The sequence below is a fragment of the Pollicipes pollicipes genome, unplaced genomic scaffold (assembly GCF_011947565.3).
Source record: "Pollicipes pollicipes isolate AB1234 unplaced genomic scaffold, Ppol_2.1 Scaffold_2555;HRSCAF=2994_pilon_pilon_pilon, whole genome shotgun sequence".
NCBI lineage: Eukaryota > Metazoa > Arthropoda > Thecostraca > Pollicipedomorpha > Pollicipedidae > Pollicipes > Pollicipes pollicipes.
The window spans coordinates 22,793,220-22,816,605 of NW_023596136.1; the positions used below are offsets into that span (position 1 = coordinate 22,793,220).

The window sequence follows — 23,386 nt, forward strand, 5'->3', positions numbered from 1 at the left end:
GCAGATGCAAGCAATCGCATGTAATAGCAGGGATGTTAAGCATGAAAGACAAAGAGCTAGGTGTATTGTTTCTGCTTTTTGCACCACTAAAAGAAAGAAGGACGCTTTCGGCGCAGTTGAACCACGTAGATTAACGCGAGTAGCATACCCGTGCGTTGGCCACGAGCTTGTCAACCTTCGAAAGAAAAAAGCTTGCCAGAGCCTTGGACTAGACAGACAGCTTGTTAGATTGTTTCGAACAACTTGTTCAATTTTCCACCCCAGTGAGTTGCTGGCGGCTGGCCTAACAATTCCACTTGAGTGAAAAGCTCCTTTTACGAACTAGCTGACGAGTCACAAGCATGCTGGTCACCTGTCTGTTTTTTCGGAGGCCTTGGTCGTTCGGTCATCGCGGACGCACATCAAGCAATTTAAGTGGTATTGAATCGGTCCGGTCTGGTTGGCCCGTCGTTCCTATGGTGTATGAGAAAGATGCCCGTTCAGCGCACATTAAGCAAAGCACAGCCCTTCATTGTGCTTTGTGTGGAAAGTGCAAAGAAAAGTGTTGCCTGCCTGCATGGCCGTACCAGTTAGACGTGTTCAGACCCAAGGAACATATTTAACGAAAAAGGCCTCGAATTTGTCTCATTCCATTTAAATCTGGCGGCTTAGGACACGGTTTTAAGAGGCAATATCCTCCGTGATTTCAATGAGCCCCACTTTACGCCTTCATTACATGGAGAACCTAAATGTGACCCCATGATAAAACGAACCTCTGCTGGTACTGAGAGAGCATTCCACAATCGAAAAATGTTGAAAGGAGGTGTTACTGAACGTAGAAAAGCGAAGTAGTGAAATGTGACACCCGATCCCCGTTAATGAAACATTTATCGCAGGCCGCAGTCGCCGCCAGCGGCCTAATGGTCATCACGTGCTTGGCAGTTTTTATCCAGCTAATGTTGCGCAAGCAAGACACATTGTACTTTCATGCCAGCTTTACACCGCATCTGTTCCGGACTTCCGTTCACCTGGACAACGCTGGACCAATCGCAATCGATGACACACCTTGGACGAAACCTAGACCAATTAGCAGCTGGCCGCGGCTGCGGCTGAAAACAGGATATGGAAGCATGAACGCATCTCGGCTGCGGGTCGAGGAGCTCTGAACGCCAGCATACGAAACGATGGGCATATGCAGATAGTTCTCCTGGTGTAAATATTTTGGACTTATATTGTCATTCCATACCATATATATATATATATATATATATATATATATATATATATATATATATATATATATATATATATATATGTGTGTGTGTGTGTGTGTGTGTGTGTGTGTGTGTGTATTCAAGAACTTTATATTGTCATACACAAGCGTCCATAGTCGTCTCAGCGCGTCGGCTGTCAACATCAACAGACAAACATTTGGGCACATCTAGGTGATTTTCTGGCCGCCGTTGCCTGTTTGGCAACATATCAAATCATATGTTAATGGTGCTACCTTGAGCTGAGGGTTTACTCACTGTTAATAAAGGGAAAACTAGAAGGTGAAGTCCTGTATGGTAAATCAAGCAATTTACATTACGAAGCAATTGCACGACTGTAATAAAATGATATTATTGCACACATCAGATTATGTATGCGCATAATTATACTATTGCATATTGCTGCTGAGAGTCAAATGCTGGTGAACACAAGATGTGATTAAGGAAGGTGAAGAGCCGGTGCACAGGTTGTTCGAAACCCAGAACATATCATCACAATAGTGCGTGTGCTCTTGAGCTATGGCGTGAAACACAGTTGTATTTAATTTTGCAAGCCGCAAATGGTACAGAGTGTTGCCAGACATACTTAAGTATTTACTCAATCAGCTCCTTGATTAAACAGCAGCATTGCCAGTTTTCATTCTCTCAGACGAAAAACAGCAATTTCATGAAGAGCTTTTCCATTGTCTCTGTTCAACGAGATAGAACCTTGCGAGCCTTTACTCTCCGGCTTGCATTAAACAAGTGCAGAACAAGAAATAAAGCAACCAATTCAGGTGGCGGTGCTTCTTTCGATAAGTACGGCCTTCATACGTTCCTGTTAGCATATCACGGTATTTTCACCGAAAGTGTTGTTACTCTTGAACCTACAACGTTAAGTCGCATGCGTTCTACGCTAGACCTTAGTTACAACGAACAGAGCTCTGGCAGTATCTTTAAGCAGCACTGAGTGTAAATCACTTAACGTAAGCCTACTAGAAAAGTGAGCACACGCGAAAAAGTAAGCGAATTTCCGTTCCATTTGAGCGCGCGATTCACAAGCTGAGCAGCTGATTGCCCAGGGTGGGAAATCGCGTCCGCAGCTCCTGCCGCGGCCTGCGGCGAGAACAAACTGCTCCTCCGAGGGCTATCATGCAGCGAGGCGCCACGATCGGCTATATGCGGGCCGAGCCAGCAAACCTCATCGTGAGGGATGTGGCGGCGCGGGCTGACGCACGACCGTCGGCCAACAGCCAGCCGGCAGTCAACAGTCAGGTGACGCCCGCCAACAGCCACCCGGCACCCGTCAACAGTCAGCTGGCACCCGACAACAGTCAGCTGGCACCCGTCAACAGTCGGCTGACACCCGTCAACAGTCGGCTGACACCCTTCAACTGTCAGCTGATACCAGTCGACAGTCAGGTGACACCCGTTAAGAGTCACCCACCAGCCATCAGCAGCAGCCCGGCACTCGTCAGCAGCCGCCCGGCACCCGTCAACAGATACCCGATACCGGTTAACAGTCGACGTCAGCTGACCACCTTCAGCAGTCAGCTGACAACTGTCAACAGTCATCCGACATCCGTCAGCAGCCGCCTGTCAACAATCACTCGGGCAGCCATCTGCAGTCCGGCACCCGTCAGCAGCCACCCGGCACCCGTCAACAGCCGCGCGGCACCGGTCTGCAGTCTGCCACCCGTCTGCACGAGCAGCCAGTAGTGGGTCGATCGTGACGCGTCATTATCCGACGGCGCATCGCCCATCCATCAAAGCACGCTGGCAGCAGGCCGTCAAGACTCGTCAGAAGGCAGCTCGACAGACCATCCGTCAACAACGGACAGTCCAATCGGGCAGTTAGAACCAGTCAACAACTAGCTGTCCACCCGGCAGCATTTGCTAACATCACAAAGCTGCCGGTTTTGCCCCGGGAAAAGATGTTGGGCGTGCGATTAATCGTTACTTTGGTCGATACGAGTCCCAGGCGTGCACGAAATTCTTTGGCTTGTTCGGCTGTTTCGTCTCGCCGTAATACGGTACGGCAAATGTACGAAAAAGAACCGGCTGTCTCGCCGCTCGTTCACTGAGAAATAATCCTCGGAGCTCATTTCAGCGGTCTATGGGCTACCTTCCAACAACTGACAGTAAGATGACAGACACCTATCAACCACTCACAGTCCACTGGCCACATTTCAACTCACAACCAGCCCAAAGTCGACAGTCAACCAACTGACGACCATTCAATCATCTCCACCGCACTGGGTGTCAAAATGGTTGAATGGAGTGTTCCATATTTCTATGCGGGGAAGGGGTGAACTAAAACAGCCATATTGAAGATCATTTGGTGCAGCTCACAGCTTTGCCCTTTTTAAAGCCTTAACCCCTCCAGATTTTGAGCCATGTGCCCGCGAAGGTAAGGAGACTTTTTCGGGAGAGTGTACTTCAAGGTCACCTGTGTGCTCATGACATCATAATGGCGTTATTCGAATCCTGCCATTCCATAACCATGCAGTGATCAAGGCTAAGAAAAAAATAATGGTCAAGTCGTTTATATCTGGCGTTTGTGAACACGATTTTTCGATATGACGGTCTTCAATTGGCTCTCAATCAATATTATGCAATGTACGATGACGTAATCAAACAACGTCATATTGAGGAGCATATTCACTAAATAGAGAAAATGTATTGTCAAGAGCTGTTTCTTCTACTTGAAAGTATACTGAAGTTCTAAGTGAGCTTATTATATATCTGAAACTTGCTTCAATATCTTAAGATGTAAAAAATTCCGTAATTTGTAAAGTGCATGTGCTTGTGCATGTGCTTGAGGAGCGCCATTCACATAGATAAGATCGTAGTAGTAGCCTCATTCCTCGGAGAAAAACCAGGAGAGTGGAGATATAGATGCGTTGATATTTCGGTAACACGCCTCTATCGGAACAGTGCCTTCTGCTATTGTTTCGGTAAAGGCATGTTGCTAAAATATCAACCCATCTATATCTCCCATTCTGCTGCTTTTTCCCCGAGGAATGAGGCTTTTACTACTGTCTACTCTATGTGTGTAACAAAATCCACTTTTAACTCATTTAACATCGCTCAAACATTCTTGTTTAAAGTCCTCTACCTGCCGTCGTCCACATGTCATTAGACTCGCCTTTGTCCAAAGCTCAGGCGTGTGCACTGATCGCATTGCAATCGTTCCATCGGAACCTGAGGTATGTCTGGCCTCCGAAGTGCTACCCAATGCTTCCTTTAAAAAAGTCGCCTTCAGCGTCTTTCCACCCGCCAGTTGCATCAGCCAGTTCTGGGATCACAAGGCGACGCTCTACTTTTTGATTGGTTTAGGCGACCATGGAAACACGTCGCATTCGTTTCTCATTGGTTAACATCACGTCATATCTGGACCCTGTATCCATGAATCAGTTCCGACGCGCATCGTGTATAAATTGTGCCGCCGGTGACCCTGTAGATGCTCCTGCTCTCTCCGGCCCCGAAGGACGTGAAATCGCTGCCGGTTGTGTGTGTGTGTGAACATCGTGGTGCGAATGTTGGTGAGTGTAAGTTCACAGAAAATAGAAGCCCTGTTTCACAAGATCTCTGTTTGGTACTCGTGAGAAGAACTGGCACGAGCAAGGACTCCAATAGTATTAAATATCACGCAGTCAGAAATCTGCTGTAACGTGGAACATTTTCTATAAAAGGCAGCGTCCAAGTTTGCACATTCAATATAAAAAGCATGCCCATTAGCCTAATTCTGGCGATCGGCCACATGCAAATTGCATTTAACAACAAAATGACATTTTATTGATAGCTGAGGGTCAATTTAGTATCCATACGTACCTAAAACTACATTAGCACCACCTCGTACATTTTGCTAAGCTGGAACTTCTTTGGGCTGCTTTTGACCACCCCTGCTACATCGGGCTCCATTCATAGCATCAGGGAAATCTGGACGGCAATTGATATCACTGATCTTTCCCTTTCAGAGAACCTGTGCTGGCCTCAGTTTTGTGAGTGATGACGTCACAGATCAAATATGAATCCCTCATAAAATCCGTGGTTTTCAAAATCCTTGGTGCCGTTTTTATGCGGCTTTTGAGGTTGGCATAAGGTGTATTTTGGAATTTTAAAATAACACAGGCCAAAATGACAAAAAGTCGAATTGCTCGCTTTGGAGCACAAACAGATGTGCAAACCTTTATTTACCAATTCCCGGCAATTCTAAGTAAACAGCAAATTGACCATCCACTTGACAGACGGCTGACCGCGTGCGGCATGACCGAACCAATAGCCCCCCCCCCCCCCCCCCTAGCGGTTCTCGCCTGCTTCGCTGGGCGAAGGAGTGGCGCCGTTGACGGAGCGGGGTTGTAGCGTCGTAGTGTAGCGCTCAATGGTGTAATGTGCATCTCAGTTGACATGTCCGGGCTGGCCAGTTCCCATGGGTCGCCCGCACAAAATACGTGTGTCACGCGGTTCAACACCTCGAGGTATTAGATTAATGTGAATTAATTCCTGTATGAATCAATCGTCTCCTGCAGACGAAGATGTTAGATTCGTCGTCGCTCGGATTTTGCGGTGGGTTGGTAATGACTTGACTTTGACGCATCCTGTTTCTGCTACATATACAAAAATATCTATCCGATAAATGACGATGAATGGTAACTGTGTCCAGACAAATTGTTCCACTCTGTCGCGTGCGCCCTGATCGACACCAACACCAGATCGGATCTATGTTTTGTCGTGCATCGTTACAAAGGCTGGACCCGTAGAGCGCCGCAAATTTTGTCTTCGCCTCTTGCCATCCGTGCAGCCGGCTGTGCTGTGCGTGTGGCCGTAGAAATGTGCGCAGACAAACGTACGCTTGGAAATTATGGAAGTAGATCAGAATATTACCATGAAACTCATCCAGAGTGTGTCCTAATGAGGCCACTGTAGACATGTACATGACACAAATCGACTTCCGCCGCATCAGGGAACAACGGCAAACGGATCAGATATGACAACGAAAGAAAGCTAAAATGTATAAGCTAAGAGCTCCCGTGCCGAGAAATCGATCTCCAAGATAATTACACCAAGAGGTACTGGTTAAACCACTCTGGAGTGTTAACATGGGCTCCGGAAGCTGAGATGGGTGAGAGGACAACACAAGTAACTGGATTGTTGGTTGGTAACTTCCTGACAAGACTGTGTTTCTCTTTGCGGTGGACGTGGCCTCCACATGTTGTAATGAGCAGCACCCAGACGGCTTGAAGCTCATCCACGTCATTTCTTTTGAAACGAAGACGCTGTTTTCAATTAGCTCCCACGTTCTTTGGCTTGGCTCGTGTCGCATCTGTTTTGCATCATAAAGAAGCCGGGCTGCTTACGACTCCCGGATCGAGTCGACTTGGAAGTCTAATTTGGGGCGCGGAGTGATGTGCCGCGTGAAGGTTTTGAGCTCATTTGACACTCACGCCAGAGTGACTTGGCTGAAAGGCACGGCGCGCCTGAGTCCCGGATTTAAATAAACCAATGATTACAAGTTCGCAGATAGGCCGCACTCAGCTGCAACTTCAAACGTCACGTGGCGCCTCTGCACACTGAGCGGATTGTCAGACTACCGCGTTGTGTGCGACCAACACTGTAGACGCTCGTTGTGATGCCAGCTGCTGAGGTGAAAGACGTTGCCTCCTCTGGCTCCTGCAGCTGTCACGCCGCCACCACATCTTAATCGGGGTCTTTTTGTGAGAAAACCAAGCCAAACGCTCAGGACACGAGCGCGGAAGCTGGCGGAGCTCTGCTTCGGGATGGGCTTGTTCCAGTAGCCGTGGATCTGTGCTGAACGTTTGTGAAACGTGTAATGGAGCCCATTTTGTGTCCACCAATGGATGCCTACAGAACGACTTCCGGCAAGTCGTGACGCAAGCAAAACGGGGTGTGTCACCTCTATCACGTGGGTATTCAGCACTGCACAACGTAAGTGAGAATACGCTTCTCGTTTTCATCAAACGGTGCCAAAATTGCGAAGCTTGGATAGAGACTGCCGCGTTACGTTGCATTGCACATATGGTCTTTCGCTACCGACTCCCTTATCACTACGACACTAAGAATTGAGTATTGTGGCGTTGCACTTAGCAGTTCGGTGCACTTTTACCCCAAGGTCCAGGCATATCGGTCGTAGTCAAATCACCCAAATGTGCTTTGATTAGCGAGACATGAATGGATTACATTAATGCGTGACATCGGTGGATGACACGTCACACAACTTAACACTAACATGGATGACACACGACCAAATGACACACAATACACATGATGCCACACGACTAAATGCGTCATGGCTTAAAACACAACAGAGCATTTGAGTATTTCAGCAATCAGTTTTTCATTAATCAATTCAAAGGTGAGCTTTAGTCATCGCCCTTGTGTCATTATTGCTCGTCCCATGCTTTGGAGTAAGCATGGAATAATATATTTCCAAGACAAGTGATGTCAAGTTCCGAAAACGTAGTGTGTTTGGGCTTTATTAGACACACGGGTATATCTGCTTAGTGTACTATAGCTATCTCGTATCAAACAAAGCACGGAGTACCCTCCATCCTACCAATAGCTGGGCCGCCTATCCTGACAAATTCAATGCAAACTCCATGAAACGGTAAAGCATCCCCGTCTTACGCTCCACCCTGATAAGGCTTCGTCGATCTGATCCATCACCCTGAGATCTCTCGCGAATATATCCATGGCGTTTCGTGCAATCACACCACATTTATAAGCAGCCTCTAAAGCATTCCTTGCGCATGTTTGGACACCGCTAAAGTGTCGCTACGCCGTGTGGTTGCCGAATAAGTGCTTTTTTGGATGACTGTACAGCATATATTCTGCCTGCTAGGGCGACATGGCTGCGTTACCCATCTTATTTGGATCGAATAGAGCAATAACTTATTGAACACTGCAAACACAACTATCCACATCATGTGAATAACGCACAAGACGTTTACAAAGCGAAATTTGCGTTCGTTTGTGACTGATTTCTGTCTATGTTCTAGGAACAATCCAGGCTGGTTCAGGGCGCTGTGTCTGGCTGCGGTCGGCCGCCGATTTATCAGCCCATTGCGATCTGCGGAGACGAACGACACTGGTGCATCTATAGAATCCCGCGTCGCCAGAATTTGCTCGAAGCATGGATTACACGCCAATATATTCCAAATGGAAAGGGAATGCGCCTATGTCGTTTAGATGTTATGGCTTGGTAACTCATGGCATGTGCAGCTGAAATAGTTTGGTTGCTGGTAGAAATGAGCCTTCGACCTGGCATGGCGCGCTCGATTATTGGCCTGGCCACACGAAGCTCTCGGACAGGGAACTACAGATTGCATCTGCTCAGAGGTCTATCAAGAAATGTATGAATTAAAGCAGAACACCATAGCCACGGTGGTAGATAATCGGCAATGCATGATTGGTCGGAGCCTCTTGTCTGATCACTTACATTTAACGCAATCATCCAAGCACCCAACATGTATTATCTGACAGGATTAAGTGTGTTTTAAGATGATAGTACTAATCTAGGACTTCATTTTTACCAAGGAGCATGCACTCAGCTGTGGAGAAATGTATTTGGGTACCGTTGCTGATCCTGCATTATGCAGTGGCGTGTCGCCAAAGTATTACAGTACAGGTACCAAGTCAATGCATGTGGGGAACCTTTGAAAGCCTGGCATCACTCCCACAACGAACATGTCTGATTTGTGATGTCTCAGAATTTATACTTGGTCATTATTTAGTGGACGCACGTTAAAAATTTGCATTTCAGCCTTATTAAACCGAAGCATTTCAGCACAAAAGTTTGAGTAAACCCACCGCGTTCCAAAAGTATTGCTCACTTTGGCAGCCGAAACGTCAAAGGCAAAATTTCAAAAACAAGTTAAAAAGGCAAAAAAAAGAGTCAGGGAACAAGAGGATGTTTTGCCCACTACGAATTAGGCGACCCCTGTCCTGGGTTAGGAGGCACCCTATATATCCAGGAGGCGTCATTTCTAGAATAGGAAGCCCCTTTCATGTATCAGATTACCGCGGTTCCGGGCTAGCATGCCTGGTTTTGGTGTAACGGAGGCCCCTTGGCTAGATTTGGAGGCCCTTCATGAATCGAAGGCATCCTGTTCTTAATTCGGAAGCACTTACATCGGTCAGGGTGCCCTTTTCTGGAACAGGATGCCTGTTTGAGTACAGCGAGAGCCTGCGACTTTACCCTGGAATCCCCCGTGAGGAGGTACCATATTGCCCTGCAGTCCTCCTGGAAAATCCCATCCCTCCCCAGCTCAAACTCCGTGGCGGCGCCCCTGCAAACTGAGGAAAGTGTGGGGCACGCGATTTACTTTGGTCGCGGCCCTTGGGTCAATGAGGTGCTCCCTGTGTCGGCCAGGGATCCACAGTGCCAAACAAGGGGTCCTGTATTGGAAAGAGCCTCGAGTCGACCAGGGACGAGGCCAGACCCCCGATATGCATTGGTAGGGGCCCCTGAAACAATACAGGGTCCTGTGTCAGTCAGGTGTCTGCAGTGCCTCAAAGAGGGTTCTGTGTCGGTAAGGAATTCCGAGCTTACCACGGAAACACTTGCTGTACAGGGAAGGAGACTGGACCCCGACTGCCAGAAGGCCTCTGCGTTGGTCTGAATCCGAAACATACGAGGTTATGATGGGAGTCCACAGTGAGACACTGAAAGAATGAAAAGGTCCTGTACCAATCAAGGCCTCCCGTATGGAATGGGAAGGGTCTCCACCGCATTCCATCTAAGGACTTGTTGGGCCGAACTTGGGTCTCTTTATCACTGGTTGGACCACCTGCAGCAATGAGGAATCTGTCTGCGTCAATCAGGGTTTCTGCGCCAATCTGGGACCAACGCCCCGGGTGAGACTGCCTCCCGCGTCAGGGAGAGGACTAATCAATGATGCATCTATTTAAGGGCCCGTGGACTGGCCAGGAGACCCGCTCCCGTGTCGCCAGAATGATAGCCGGTAGGCACCCCATGCTGGGACGGAACGGACCTTCAGCCTTTGCCCGGAAAAGAAAATGTGCCCCTAGTGTTCTACTCGCAGGATCCCCTGCCCATAAAAAGTTAAGGGTTCTCAGGAGCGTTGAATAGAGTGGACCGAAATGAGGTGAACAGTGAGAAAAGACCAGCCCATGGACGTCTATTCTTTTGTTGAAACGACCTGTAAAGCTGATAAGTCACACCATCCTTTAATGAAGTGAGGGCGTATATTTTCACCCGCATTACCTTAAGGTTGTCCGCTGAACAGATTGAAAGAAGTGTCCCACATTTATATGGTGTTTTGAGCTGAAATAGCCGTCTTCAAGCCTTCCGGTGTTGTTCACAGTTTTGTTCTTCTAAAGACCTACATCCCTGTAGTTTCTGAGCTACATGCCCGCGAAAATGGGAAAATATATATCAGGGACAGTATTTCAAGGTCACCTTGGTATTCATGACGCCATAATATTGTGTTTCAAATGCTGTCATTTTATACGCCATGAGGCGATCAAAGCCGAGAACGAAATTGGCGAGGCGTTCATATATGGCGTTCGTGAATGCGATTTCCAGATATAACGGCAGTCAACTGGCTCTTAATCACTGTTGTGCAACGAATGATGACGTAATCAAACCGTGACGCATCGAGGGGCATATTTACTAAACAGAGAATTGTGCTATCTAGAGTAATCTCTTCTACGTAAAAAGTACACCAACAGTTATATGTGGGGTTGTTTTACCATATCCGATGCCTGCTTTAATATCTTCAAATGTACAGCATGCGCTTTATCAGTTACAGTAACACCAAAAATAGAGTTTCTATTTTTACTCCTCCAGTCCCGCCACCAGATTGTATGAGCCGTTCGCAGTGCTTTAAATGCTAATCTATTCCCCTCAATCTTCTTAAGAACTGTCCGGATAAAATATCTGCTGGACAACCTCCTAAACGTTCAAATTGATATCCTAAGCGTTTCCAGGGTATTACTACCAGATGCGTCATCATTATCGTCCGCTCACTGGCCGCGAGGCCGACGTCCTGCGGCCTACGGAGACTACAACGCCGGGCATCGGTTTTTGCTTTTAAGACTTGTGAGTGCACATATTCAAATCAATGTTATTTCATATTTTTGCTATCATTTCGACAGAAAGCTGTTCTCATACAGATATGGGCTGGCCATGTTAACACCGAACCACCCTCCGACCTACAGTCAACGTCCGCGGGGTCCTCAATGTCTATGCAGAGGCCAAAAAACCCTCTAACCAAGCTTCTGAGCTCTATCGGTTTGGAAAGAGTCCGCTGAATCACTGTAAAATGGCTGGCGCCGGCAGTTTATTCCACGCGGTTATTTCACGCCGGCTTCCTTTAGTTCGTTGACTTAAAGGAGTGTTCAGCATTCATGTGTGGATTTAAACTGCAATAGCTATTACGAAGATAGTTCAGCGCAGTTCACAGCCCTGCCTTCGTAACACATAAACCCCGTTAGTTTTTTAGCTACTCGCCCACGAAAATGTGCAGACTGCCTCGTGCATACCATTTCAATGTTGTCCAGGTATCCATGACGCCATAATGACATCATTCAAGTCCTGTCGTTCCATTGGTCATACGTCAATCGAGGTCGTGCCAAATATAATTGTCGAGTTGTTCGTATCTGGCGTTTGTAAGCACGATTTCCAAACACAACGGTCGTCAATTGACTCTCAATAAATGTAGTGTAATGCACGATGACGCAATTAACCGATGGCGCATTGAGGAGCATTTTGCTAAATAAAGGAACTGGGTCTTTTGCCTGGAGCCGTCTTTTCCACTTAAAACCATACCATTAAATGTGAGTGAGCTTATTTCGTCATTATCTCATGCTTGCTTCTTTATATTCAAATGTGAGACAAACCTTGACGGATACAAGCAAAATGGCACTATCCGGTAACTTTTCTGGCTTCTGCTCCTTGAAGGAAATGTTCTACGTTTGATTATATTGAAGCCAACATTAGAAACGCTGAAATGAGTTTTTCATAGCTGTTGTTATATTTTTTAGTGAAACATTGATCTAGACCGCACAAGTTCTTTAGTTGGCACATATGATCTTCAATAGGTCGTTGTTTGGTCCTGTCATGGAACGTTTGTATGACGTGGAGGTGCTGTCCAACTGGCTGTGCAAAATTGCCACTGCAGCGCTTATTTGCAGTACTTCAAGCTCGCCGAGAAATGACAGTGGCGATGCTGGACGTGTTCATTGAGCCAATAGGTGTCCCTCCCCTAGTTCTAGCTGCGCCCCTGCTATCAGCACCATTGGTGTTGGTATCGCTGCACCTGGTTAGTGAAGGACCATGCGTGGTTGCGGTTTGAGAGTTAAAACCACAGTTATCGATGAAAGCAATCACTTGACGAGCAACTGGCTTGAGACCAAGTTCATGGTGATGACGGTGTTTGCGACAACGTCATCACAACCAACTATGTGGCATTGAAAGCACAACTCGTGACCACACTTGAGTGCCAATATACCTCCACAGCACGACGTGTGAACGTTCCCCACAACAGCTGCGACGCGGCGAAATGCAGCGCAGCGAACAGGAATGAGATGAAGCGGCTGCATCGCTTCATCTAATCTCCGACAGCTGCCGCGCACCATACCGAATTTGCGCGGACCAGGCAACAATCAGCATTTTGTATTTTCTCCGTACAAACACATCGCGATTACAAAGCAGTACGACGCATGCGCACACAGACGCTATGGTGGAAGTGTGACGGCGGTGGGGAGACCCGCCGCCTGCCGCGGAGGCGGCCCGTCGCCGCGTGCGCGCCGCTGACTAGAGCGCTGATGAGTGAGGTGAGTTTACATACACGATGAGTGGCTGAGCGGGCGGGTGACGGCTGACGGCGAGCGGCGGCAGCTAACAGCGAACACGCGGCCTACTGACACGAATCAACAGCGGCGGGCGACCATCGTCGGAGGTCGCCGCAGCATACCACGCCGAGCGCGGTGGCGACGAGTCCAGCTAGGAAACCCCACGAATGGAGCCCAGCACAACCACCGGTCGTTCTCGGTCTCCGCGCGCGTGGGGTCGGAGGGGAGGGGGGGGGGGGGGCACGGGACGCTGGGCGGCCCGAGTGAGTGCATTGGTCCACCACGGCGTCACTGGTGTCCGGAGGCACTGCCTACCGGTCGGGGCCGTTCGCCCGCACGCGTCCGTGTATCACAGCCGAGAGCAGATCACGTGATGTGGCGGCTACACCAGGTGACCGCGGTGCTCGAGCGTCGCCTCCGGTATGGACGGCGGCGGCGGGCTGGCCAGCCGGCCGAAGCTGGAGAGCGGCTTGGTCGACGGCGGCCGCTGGTGGGGCAGCGTCGAGTAGTGGCGCGTCTCTGGGTAGTAGGTGGACTGCAGACTGAGCTGCGGCACCGAGCCTTTCACACCGCTGGGGCCGCTCGAGTGCAGCAGGTCGGGCGTGGGCGTGTTAAACTGGGGCGAGCGGAAGTGGGGAGCGCGTGGCGGCTGGGTCGTGTAGTTGCTGAACTGGTTACTCATCGGCTCCACGCCAGACCCTGGAGAAAGATCGATGCTTAAAGTTAAAGTACGGCCATCTCATTGATTCCAGATTATGTCAACATGTGAGCACCTTACGCCCCAAAAATGCCTTTCGCTTAACAGTAATGATACGTAAGCACTGAAGCGCCCTTTGGGGTTGATAAGCATGCCATGCAACATCCTTATCCATGTAGGCGGTGGCGGGTACACTAGAAATAGCATACGAACCCGCCGAAATCTAACACGAGCCAAGCCACTCCTTAACCGCAGCAGCGTTACGAATCACCCCTCCTGTAGCACTGACCTATGGTGCAGGCGTACGAGTTTCGCCGGAGCGCATCGGCGTACTGGTCCGGGTCGAAGTCGGCGCGCGATGCCGGCCGCACGTGGTTGGTGTACTCGGCTGGTGGCTCGATCGGCGCGTCCCGCAGGTACGCGTCGTACCGCCGCTTGCTGCCGTCATCCTACGGACGAACGCGCGCTGGTGATCCTAAGCCGATCCTAAGATCCGCCGCAGGTGCCCACGCAAGGGCCGGTTCGGTGCGGGTGAGGGACGTAGCAAGAAATACTGGATCGTTGGGTGTCGCGCTCGAAATACGTGTTTGTTTTCTTTCTGGGCGGTCGTCGCGCGAGTTCCAAGTAACAGCTTCACATGCTATGAGTTGAGGATGCCATGGGTGAGAGTGCACTGCAGCATGACCGGGCCAGCGATAAAGTTGCCGTTATCACTGAGAGAAGCTCCTTTGATGAATATCTGAGAGAAGCCATCACATTATGAGTATTGAAAGTGAAACGGCGCCTACGCATGCATCATGTTTGGATTTCGTGTCGAAACGTCGACCATCAGAGGGCAGTCAACGAAACGTCGACTATCAACGGGGCCCCTGATCTTCACTGTGTGCCACCTCAGAATGCATTGAGCATTAAGGCAAGCACGGGAGGAGTCCTCATCGTGGCTTACGTCATAGTCCTCCACGCTGTCCTCGCGGGTGTAGCTCTCGCCGCTCTTCACCGACACGGAGCTGACGGTCTCGTTGCCGTACATGTGAAGTGTCTCGGACTTGGTGCTCGCCTCGCTGGCCGCTGGAAGCAACAACAGCTGGGTCAAAAGCGCGGAGAGCACGAGCGATTCGCTACCAGCTTTGGGTGCATTAGGCTGTGCTCTGGGATATTCTACTCAGCACACAAATGCAAAGAAAAAAACAGGTTGTTTCTAAACTCGTTGAAACTTATCGGAATGTGGAAACTGAGAATGAAAGCAGACGTCGGGTTTCATCACCCTTCATGTTTGTGTTATGTTCGTCGAAAAGAGAGTAACGCAGAACATAGCTGCTAAAGAACTTAAACTCACAAGCTGACTCCACGACTTTCTGCTTTGCTCTCTGCATTCGTCGTCGTATGAAGAACACGACAAGCACGACGTTCAGAAGAAGCAGGAGCCCTCCCACAGAAGAGACCACGATGATGACGATCCAGGGCAGCCGACCCTCCTCGAGGACCACCAGCTCGGCGGTGTCAGGGTCACCTGAGATATTACAGAGGTCATGACACCACTCACCGGTTTTATGACTCTTTTGGCGACGTTTGCAGTAGCAGCCGATGAAAACAATGTTGAACAGCAGCAGGAAGGCTCCGACCACAGTGGCAATGATGATGGTGAGCCGGGGGAAGGTCGTCTTAGTGAGGTCGTCCCGGTCAGTGACGTAAGCCGACCGGGGGAGTGCCTGGGCGAGTTATGGGGCGTGCGTGTTAAGACACCTCCACCAGGAAATATCACAAGGAGACAGCTCGCAACAGTGCCACCACCCCATGAGGCATTAAGCCTCGCATAGAACAGAAGCCAAATGAAATGCAATTGCTTGCACAAAGGAAAGAAACCGAGAAAACGGTTAGAGCGGGCAGAGCGGTAGCGAGTAGAACGCCACGGTAAAGGAGAGTGAAACGCGAAAACGAGAAAGCAAACCGAAAATATACTGATACGCAAAAAAGCTGAGTAAAAAAGAAGCGCTGGGAAGTGTGGAAGAAGCTGAGGAGACAGGTGCAGCTTTGTTCATGAGGCGGCGCAACGATTATTTACGTGCAGAAAAAAGCTTGCCGTTGCTCGCGGTCCAAAGCGCATTTCAGTTTAGCCTAAGCCAGCAACGAATCGTCAGGTAGTCATAAACCTGTGAACTTAACAGCGATTGACGACGCTTTCAAACATGGTCAATGTAGACAACTTTTGGAGCCTTTTCTCACCAGTCGTTTTCGTGGTAGCGGCCGTGTTTGAGTAGCCACTCTGTCCGAGTTCGTTGTATGCCATGACGGCAAAGCTATAATCAGTGCTGGGTAGGAGATCCCTCACGGTGAAAAGCGTGGTGTTCTCTGGCTGGACGTCGTCGTAGAGGAATTCACCACCACTCGATGTTTTGTAGCGCACGGTATACATCTGCGGGCGACGTCGCGGGTTCATAAGTGCACGCATTTGCGTCTGTGTGCGATTTCCGGGATAATAATCGTTGGGAACTCTTTGTTAAGTGTTATGACGTTGTCAAGCTCAACTGATGTTGCCTTCATAGGTTAACCTACATATGCTGCATGCCTTTGAATCTTGATATTCAAGGACATAAAAGGTAGTGTTGCTTCCCATCACCATACACCTGAACCTAAGTTCAACGCGCACTCTAAGGGGCAAGAATATGCAGTCAATCTAGGTTCTTGCTCATGGGGTTAGTGGGTATCTTTAGACCAGATAACAATCGTCTCTCACCTGCGGCATTCCTCCATCGAATCCTGCAGACCAGGAGAGTGTGGCCGTGTCGTGGGACACGTTGACCACCTTCAGCCCCGTCGGCGGGTCAGGGGAGCTGGGACGGCCCAGCACCAGCTCCTGACGTCTGGAGCTGAGCTCATTGTGAGCCACACACCCGTACGTGGCGTAGTCCGAGGCCTGCACGTCCTTGATCTCGAGCACCGACTGCCAGGTCACCAGATCAACCTAAGAAGAGCATACGAGGTCAAAAACACGTTTTTACGGAGCTCAACCGTGTTGTGTCTTGAGCAATGGACTGTGTTGCCAAGTGTGTGTGCGCGTGTTACCACGCCGTTTTCGTAATAACGACCCTGTATAAAACCGCAGCCAGAGCGCATAATTCGCTAAATGAGCGTGGAGTGTCCGGACGTCGTATTCTACGCACCACCATTTACGTCAAACCCCTCACAATAACTAAGCGCAGCATGAATGTCAGGAGTCGTCTGCAGTACGCCCGTCTTACTCTGATGAAACGCCCACTGCCCTCGTTCCGCCATGGTCGCATCCCACCAAGACAGCACACAGGCACGAAGCCCCACCCCTCACCTGGGAGTATCGCATCCGGTACTTGTCGCTGTTGGCGGAGGGCGTGACGGCAGAGTCGTCCCTGCGCCACTCGAACGTGACGTTCGGGGCGCCTCGGGCACGGCACGTCAAGTGGGCGGTGCCACCCGGCGCGGCAGCCGCTGCCCGGAACTGGGGACTCGTGTCCATCTCTGGCGCGTCTGCAACGCCATCAGCGACTCGTCAGCAACCAAAGTTCATCTCAGCGGGTCACATGTGTGCGAGGCCCTCGTCGTTTGAAAGGCATATTTAGCGTAGGGAGAGCACACTTACGTGCAATGTAGTTGCCCGCATTTCTCGTGAAAACATGCGGTTTTTTGCATGGAGAAGCTGATAACTTTTAATGTGTATTCACAATGTTTGTATACCCGTGGTACACTCCATATAACGTATAACGTAGGGGTAGTGTAACGTTTATGTCTCGCTATAATGTGATGCATATGCATATGCTAGGTACATTGTATGTTTATGAGCATGCATGCAAAATTTGATTTTCGTACAAATGTGAAAAATATACGTATTGTACATTCCAAAACAACAGCTAACGACGATCCCCTCTCCATGCGGAACAAAAACGCCGGCAGATAATTTAACTGCCAAACTTACGCTTGACAAGCAGCCTTGCTATGGTGGAGGCCTCTCCGATGGCGTTGTTGGCCCGACACTGGAACTCGCCAATATCCTCCTTGGTGACGTTGTAGAGCGTGAGGTACGAGGTGCCGTTGCTGTAGAACATCTTGGACCTGTTGGAGCTCAAGTTGAAGCCGGCCCGGTGCCAGGTGATCATGTCGGCCGTGCTGGGGTTCGCGTCTGCCGCACACTCCAGGACGCCGTCGTCTCCCGGAGAGACCAGTGATACCTCCGAGACGGACAAAATCTCCGGAGCGTCTGCAATCAGGATACCCTGTGTTGGAGGGTACAGATGCAAGAGACTATCTGTAACTACCAACACCATGCATGCATGCATAAATATATGTGTGTGTGCGTGTGTCTGTGCGTGTGTGTGTGCGTTTGCTCGTATGCACGTGCGAGCGTGTGTGCGTGCGGGCGCGTGTGCGCGCAAGCCTGCTTGCCTATGTGTGCGTGTGAACGCACGCACGCGTGTGTGTGTGTGTGTGTGTGTGCCACTTTGTAAAATCGGTTGGTTTGCAGCCCATAGTGTTGGCCTAAACTACCTCTAAGACCTGATTTCGCTCAAGAATTCGGTCACTAACATGTGCTTCTTATGCCAAGGACGGTTGTTCTTTTTAAAGAGTTTATTCGATAAAAGCTTTCTTTACGGAAGAATGAATTATTATTTCCACCACACGCAAACCTGCAGCGTTGTGAGAACGCTGCACAAACCATCTCATCTGTAGTGCGCACAAACCATCTCAGTTTACCCACGCAGGTGTTATCTGGATAAAAATCTGTCAATATTCGTAGACTGGGGCATCACAGAAAACAGTTAGAATGACACAAAGTAATACAAATGAAAACAAACACAAACAAGTTCCCCATTCCCTACAGATACAATGCGGTACACATGAACAGACAGTAATACTGATGTCGTTAGGTATCTATTGCACCAGTCTTTAAGGAAAATGTTCTGCATTTTATTGGAGCAGGATTTCTTTATCTTCCACATTCATTGGGGGTGCGGGGTCAGATGATGACAAGGATGGCTCAGTTCAGCACCACAGCTGCCCCATTCCGAAGGTATCTAAAGGGATATGCGGTATATATATATATATATATATATATATATATATATATATAAACTTATTTTTGCATTCAAGTTTCGTTCGGAGACGTTCGGAATCAGCATATGTGATCCGACCACGTTTGGTTAAGCATGCATTGGTAACGGCATGGCTCAATGGAGAGAACATTCGGCTTCCGTGTGGGAGGGTCGAGTTCAATCACGGACAGCCATGTTGGCCGCTGGGCATAACGTCAGCCACGTCAGCCACGTCAGGCGTTAAAGGGTCTCTGCTAAAGGTTAGTTGAAGACGTGTGCTGCCGAATCTTTGACATAGAAAAGGGTGTCGGCCATATTGGGGAGGTGTAATTATCTGGTTACCAAAGGTCATCTGTCAACTCACTGGACCACCAACCACAAGGCAGCGAGTTTATTACGTAATACTCACATTGTACGTTGATGTTGACGCGGACACTGGTGTTTCCCTCTGCGTTGGCGGCTTCGAGGTAATACCACCCGGCATCCTTCTTCACCACCTTCGATATGTTGAGCAGTGGCCCTTCAGGCATGATCCTAGCGGCATCTATTGGCGACACACGGTACCAGCGGTACGTGGTGTCGCCAGGATTGGCTCTAGCTGTGAGGTTGATCAGACGGGATTCGCCCACCCGTATGTCTTCGGTATACAGGCTCTTGAAAAACGTTGGTGCGTCTGCAAGGCAAACGAAGTTGATACATTCCCACATTAAGGTGCCATAGCGGATTTTCAGCATTACCCAATAATTTATTTCAGACGCAACTCACATCAGCACATCACTTTTGAGGCCACCTAACGGCATGGTTCATGGTGTCGACAAACCATTTATTATTCCATCCTTTTTAAAACTGTAGCGTTCTGTGACACATCGCTTGCCGTCCTATCACCGTAATTCCGGCCGTGAACATCGCAGTGATGTTCAGAAGTCAACGCGGCAAACGGGCTCACATGTCACTTCAAGCGTGATCTCCTCTTGTAGTCTGCCGGAGAGTACAGTGACGGCGGCTCGGCATTGGTAGACGGCGCCGTCGTCGGACCACGTCAGGTTCTTCCGCAACTGCACCCGGCTGGACGAGCTGCCAAAGGAGCGACACAACTGACGTTCGAACAAAGTGGAGGAGAGAAAGTCGTCTAAGCCGGAACACCAGTCAACAAATTGTTGTGTGCGCAACAGCACACAGCGTTGAGCGTGTGCGCAATAAAATGCGCCGAGCGGTTAAAGCAACAGGAGTTTGCAACGTTTGAAAACTTGGCGCTTGTGGTCGTGCCAATCACACAACCGTCGAAAACGATGGTGAAGACGTACCCGCCATGGCTTCCGGCCGGGAACGTTTCTAGCGCCGTGACTCCATCGGTGACCTGGGCGTTGTCCCGCCACCAGGTGAGATCAGCGGCCGGGTAGGAGGGTCGGGACTCACAGGTCAGGATCGCCTGACTGCCCGCCCTCAGACGCTCCGGACGAACCTCCAGCTTCAGGCTGCTCGTTGGAACTGGTGGGAGATACGTCAACCTTGATAGCCACCGTAGTGAAATTAGGAAGATAGCTGAACTGTTAACTTTGACACAGCTGTTATGTTGATGGTAGTCAAGAAAACTAACCGGCAATTCGGAGCGCACGACGCCTCACTGTTTCCTGCCCAAGAGGAAGCTTACGGCGCATCTCGAAGGCAAATATACATTGGTTTGTTTTTCTTATTATCCACCGCACAATGTCTGAGTCTTCACAGATCAGAACTGGCGCGTGCTTGCGGTATGCATTTTAAGGTGTGCTCGGTTGTTTTAAAATCAGAACGGATGAAAGTAAGGCCGGGAAAACTAAGAACAGTGATGGGGGCACTCACAATACACGTTCAGGGTGATGCCGGCAGACTGTACGCCGCTGCCCGCCGAGTTTTGGCTGTCGCACTTGTACACCCTGCCGTTGTCCTTGTGGTCCACCTCAAACGTGATGACGCTCCGGGCCACGTTGTCCTCGACGGTGGTCGGCGACGGCCGCTCGACGTCGCCGCTGTACCAGGTCAGGGTGGCCGGCGGGTTGCCGCCCTGGGAGACGCATGAGAGCGACACCCGCTCCCCAGCCCGCAGGTACGTGCCCGGCTCGTAGCCGAGGATGCTCGGCGGCTTCGGAGGGTCTGGAAAAGGAGAGGGTTGACGGGTGATGTTGAAATTTCACAGTTACCTCAGCTTACCTATGCATCAGAGGAAGCTATGCTTCTGATATTCCTCTCATGTGATGAGCTATTCTAGACATAAATGAGCCACTATCACATTATGTCAAGCAATGTATTCATCACTGCTGTCATAAACTTTGTCAAAGGTGAGCTCAGACCGCTCCAGACAGACACCGAAATGTTTTGTTTTTTTTGCGAAATAAAGCGTGAAACAGGCAAAGAGCAGCAGTGAGGGGTACGGAAGACGCGACAGTGCAGCACTTACGCAGGACGGTGACTTCCGTGGATCCAACTTTCGTCGTGCCCAGCTTGGGATTGAGAGCGTAGCACAAGATGTCCATGTTCTTCTCCATGCCGGGAGGGACGGTGGTGGAGATGTTTGAGGTGGCCACCCAGCCGCCGCTCGGATGGGGTTGCCTCGACTGGCTGGTCTGAAACAGGCCGAAGCCCGTGATGACGCTGTTTCTTGAACTGGATCAACGCTTGGTATTAAATAGGAGGAACCTGATTACAGGTTTACTTCATAAAATGACAAGTGCTATGAATAACGCATGGTTTTGTTGCTGAATGAAAAACAATTCCAGCCAATAGTTTAAGCTGCCAAAGTCTATAGCATCAGCATGATGTTTCCCTGTGGACTATCGTCCCTGTGGAATATCGTCGCTCACAGTCATCATTTTCCTGCCGTTGATGACCCAGGTAATGTTTTATGGAGGCCTACTGCTACAGATCATGTTTCTACGTGGATATAGTCGCTCACATTCATCATTGTCCTGCCGTTGATGACCCAGGTAATGTTTGCCGGAGGGTTACTGCCAGAGGTCACACAGGTCATGTGCACCATATCTCCGCCTTTCGCCTCGCTCGTGCCGGACACTGTCACCCTCTCCGGACCGACTGAAAAGACATCAGGATCATTTGGTCAGAACAGCATTGCGTTGTCAGTCATTGCCGACACGACAATAATCGAACTGCTGTCTTGATCGCATGTTTAAAAGAAGCCGCCCATCTAATACATCAATAAAAAGTGTGATGTTGACCATAGTTAGATGATGGCCATGGTGGCAAATATGTGGAGAACTTTGACCATATCAGCATACAACAAACCATGATTTGAATCAGGCCGCGTTGATTGAGAGTACATTCCCCTCCGCCCTTTCCAGCTCCACATCCGCAATGAACCGCAGATCTACCCCACAGTTTTTTATATCTACTAGCAACGTCTCAAGCTGCAGGTCCGGTGATGGAGAGGCTCACATTGCACGTTCATCTGGGCCAGCGCCACCATGGGCGCCGGGTGCATGCTGGAGCTGGCTTGGCAACGGTAGATGACGTCCAGATCAGCCGCCTCGACGGTGAAGGACAGCTGCGCCATGGCGCGGCCGCCGAGCGTGCGATACTTGAAGGTGACTGGCTGGTCGTCCTTGTACCAGACGATCTCGGCCGGGGGGTTGCCGCCGCGCGAGACACACGTCAGCGTCTTCTGCTCGCCGATCCTGACCCACTCGCCCTCTGAGTGACCTTCGATTGTTGGAGCTCCCGGGGGGTCTGCAGGGGAACGGTGCGGCGGGGGCTTTGTAAAGTAGGGGTCCGAAGGAAACTGGACGCCATGTCTGCATCAGCGTGTATCAGACACCAGACACACGTCGCCGATCAAGATGAGATGGCAAAAAATGAAACGGTTCATGACGACAGATTCTCACGAGCCCGTTAAGCCAAAAAAAAAAACAACAAAAACTGAAGGATCATCGGGGCAGTGCTGGCTTGCTTTTGCTACACTGAGCTCGATATGTAGATAGACCTCCCGAGAATTACACAGCTGTGCAAGTCTCCTAAGGCAGCTTCACTTGCAGACGACTAAAGCCCGGTTCAGTCCATTTCAGAGATGTTCATTAGCGCTGTTAAGTACACGCCGCTCTGCACCGGTGTTTGAATTCGCAACCGCTCCCGCACACTCACAGAGGACGGAAAGTCGCACGGTCGAGTTGAGCTGGCGCTGCTCGGCCGGTCGGATGGCCGGGTGTTTGGCCACACACGAGTAGCCGGCACCATCATCGGCAGCAGTGGGCTGCAGTGTCACCACCGAGGTCGTGTCGTTACGGCGGGGACTGCCCCAGCCGGAGAACGAGTCCTCTTGTCCTGTGAGCGTTGGACAACTGTATTGGCCACTGAGTATGGTTGTGCTAGAACCTCGTCATTGGATTTAGATCTAATCTGATGTTCCAGCCAATTCGTGTGCTAGGCAATCGATACTTAATTCATTCGTTCGCACGATCGGCAAATGATCTTCTGAATAGCAGGTAACGTTGTGCGTACGACGGCTTTGCTCGATGTACTTGAGCGTGCCGGTGAAGTACATTGATCTAAGTCGGAGTGCGCCCACCTGCTCTCAC

At 49.9% G+C, this 23,386-nt stretch overlaps 1 protein-coding gene across 3 annotated transcripts in view; it reads right to left on the minus strand.

Annotated features, from left to right (window-relative positions):
• Window positions 1-12,873: 12,873 nt before the first annotated feature.
• Window positions 12,874-23,386, minus strand: part of LOC119105439 (synaptogenesis protein syg-2) — a 51,829-nt gene continuing 41,316 nt past the window's right edge. For 2 of the 3 annotated variants that reach the window (XM_037228906.1, XM_037228912.1), the window contains exons 5-20: window positions 22,953-23,132; window positions 22,251-22,541; window positions 21,754-21,890; window positions 21,259-21,424; window positions 20,664-20,954; window positions 20,129-20,312; window positions 19,771-19,898; window positions 19,234-19,497; window positions 17,711-17,992; window positions 17,087-17,265; window positions 16,499-16,726; window positions 15,988-16,177; window positions 15,101-15,274; window positions 14,711-14,832; window positions 14,054-14,213; window positions 12,874-13,766 (exon numbers count right to left, since the gene is read on the minus strand). In XM_037228906.1, coding sequence (XP_037084801.1) covers window positions 13,450-13,766; window positions 14,054-14,213; window positions 14,711-14,832; window positions 15,101-15,274; window positions 15,988-16,177; window positions 16,499-16,726; window positions 17,087-17,265; window positions 17,711-17,992; window positions 19,234-19,497; window positions 19,771-19,898; window positions 20,129-20,312; window positions 20,664-20,954; window positions 21,259-21,424; window positions 21,754-21,890; window positions 22,251-22,541; window positions 22,953-23,132 — 3,293 coding nt within the window. In that variant the 3' untranslated portion in view covers window positions 12,874-13,449. Of the gene's footprint in view, window positions 13,767-14,053; window positions 14,214-14,710; window positions 14,833-15,100; window positions 15,275-15,313; window positions 15,474-15,987; window positions 16,178-16,498; window positions 16,727-17,086; window positions 17,266-17,710; window positions 17,993-19,233; window positions 19,498-19,770; window positions 19,899-20,128; window positions 20,313-20,663; window positions 20,955-21,258; window positions 21,425-21,753; window positions 21,891-22,250; window positions 22,542-22,952; window positions 23,133-23,386 lie in introns of those variants that run through there. The other variant, XM_037228920.1, reaches the window with a different exon arrangement.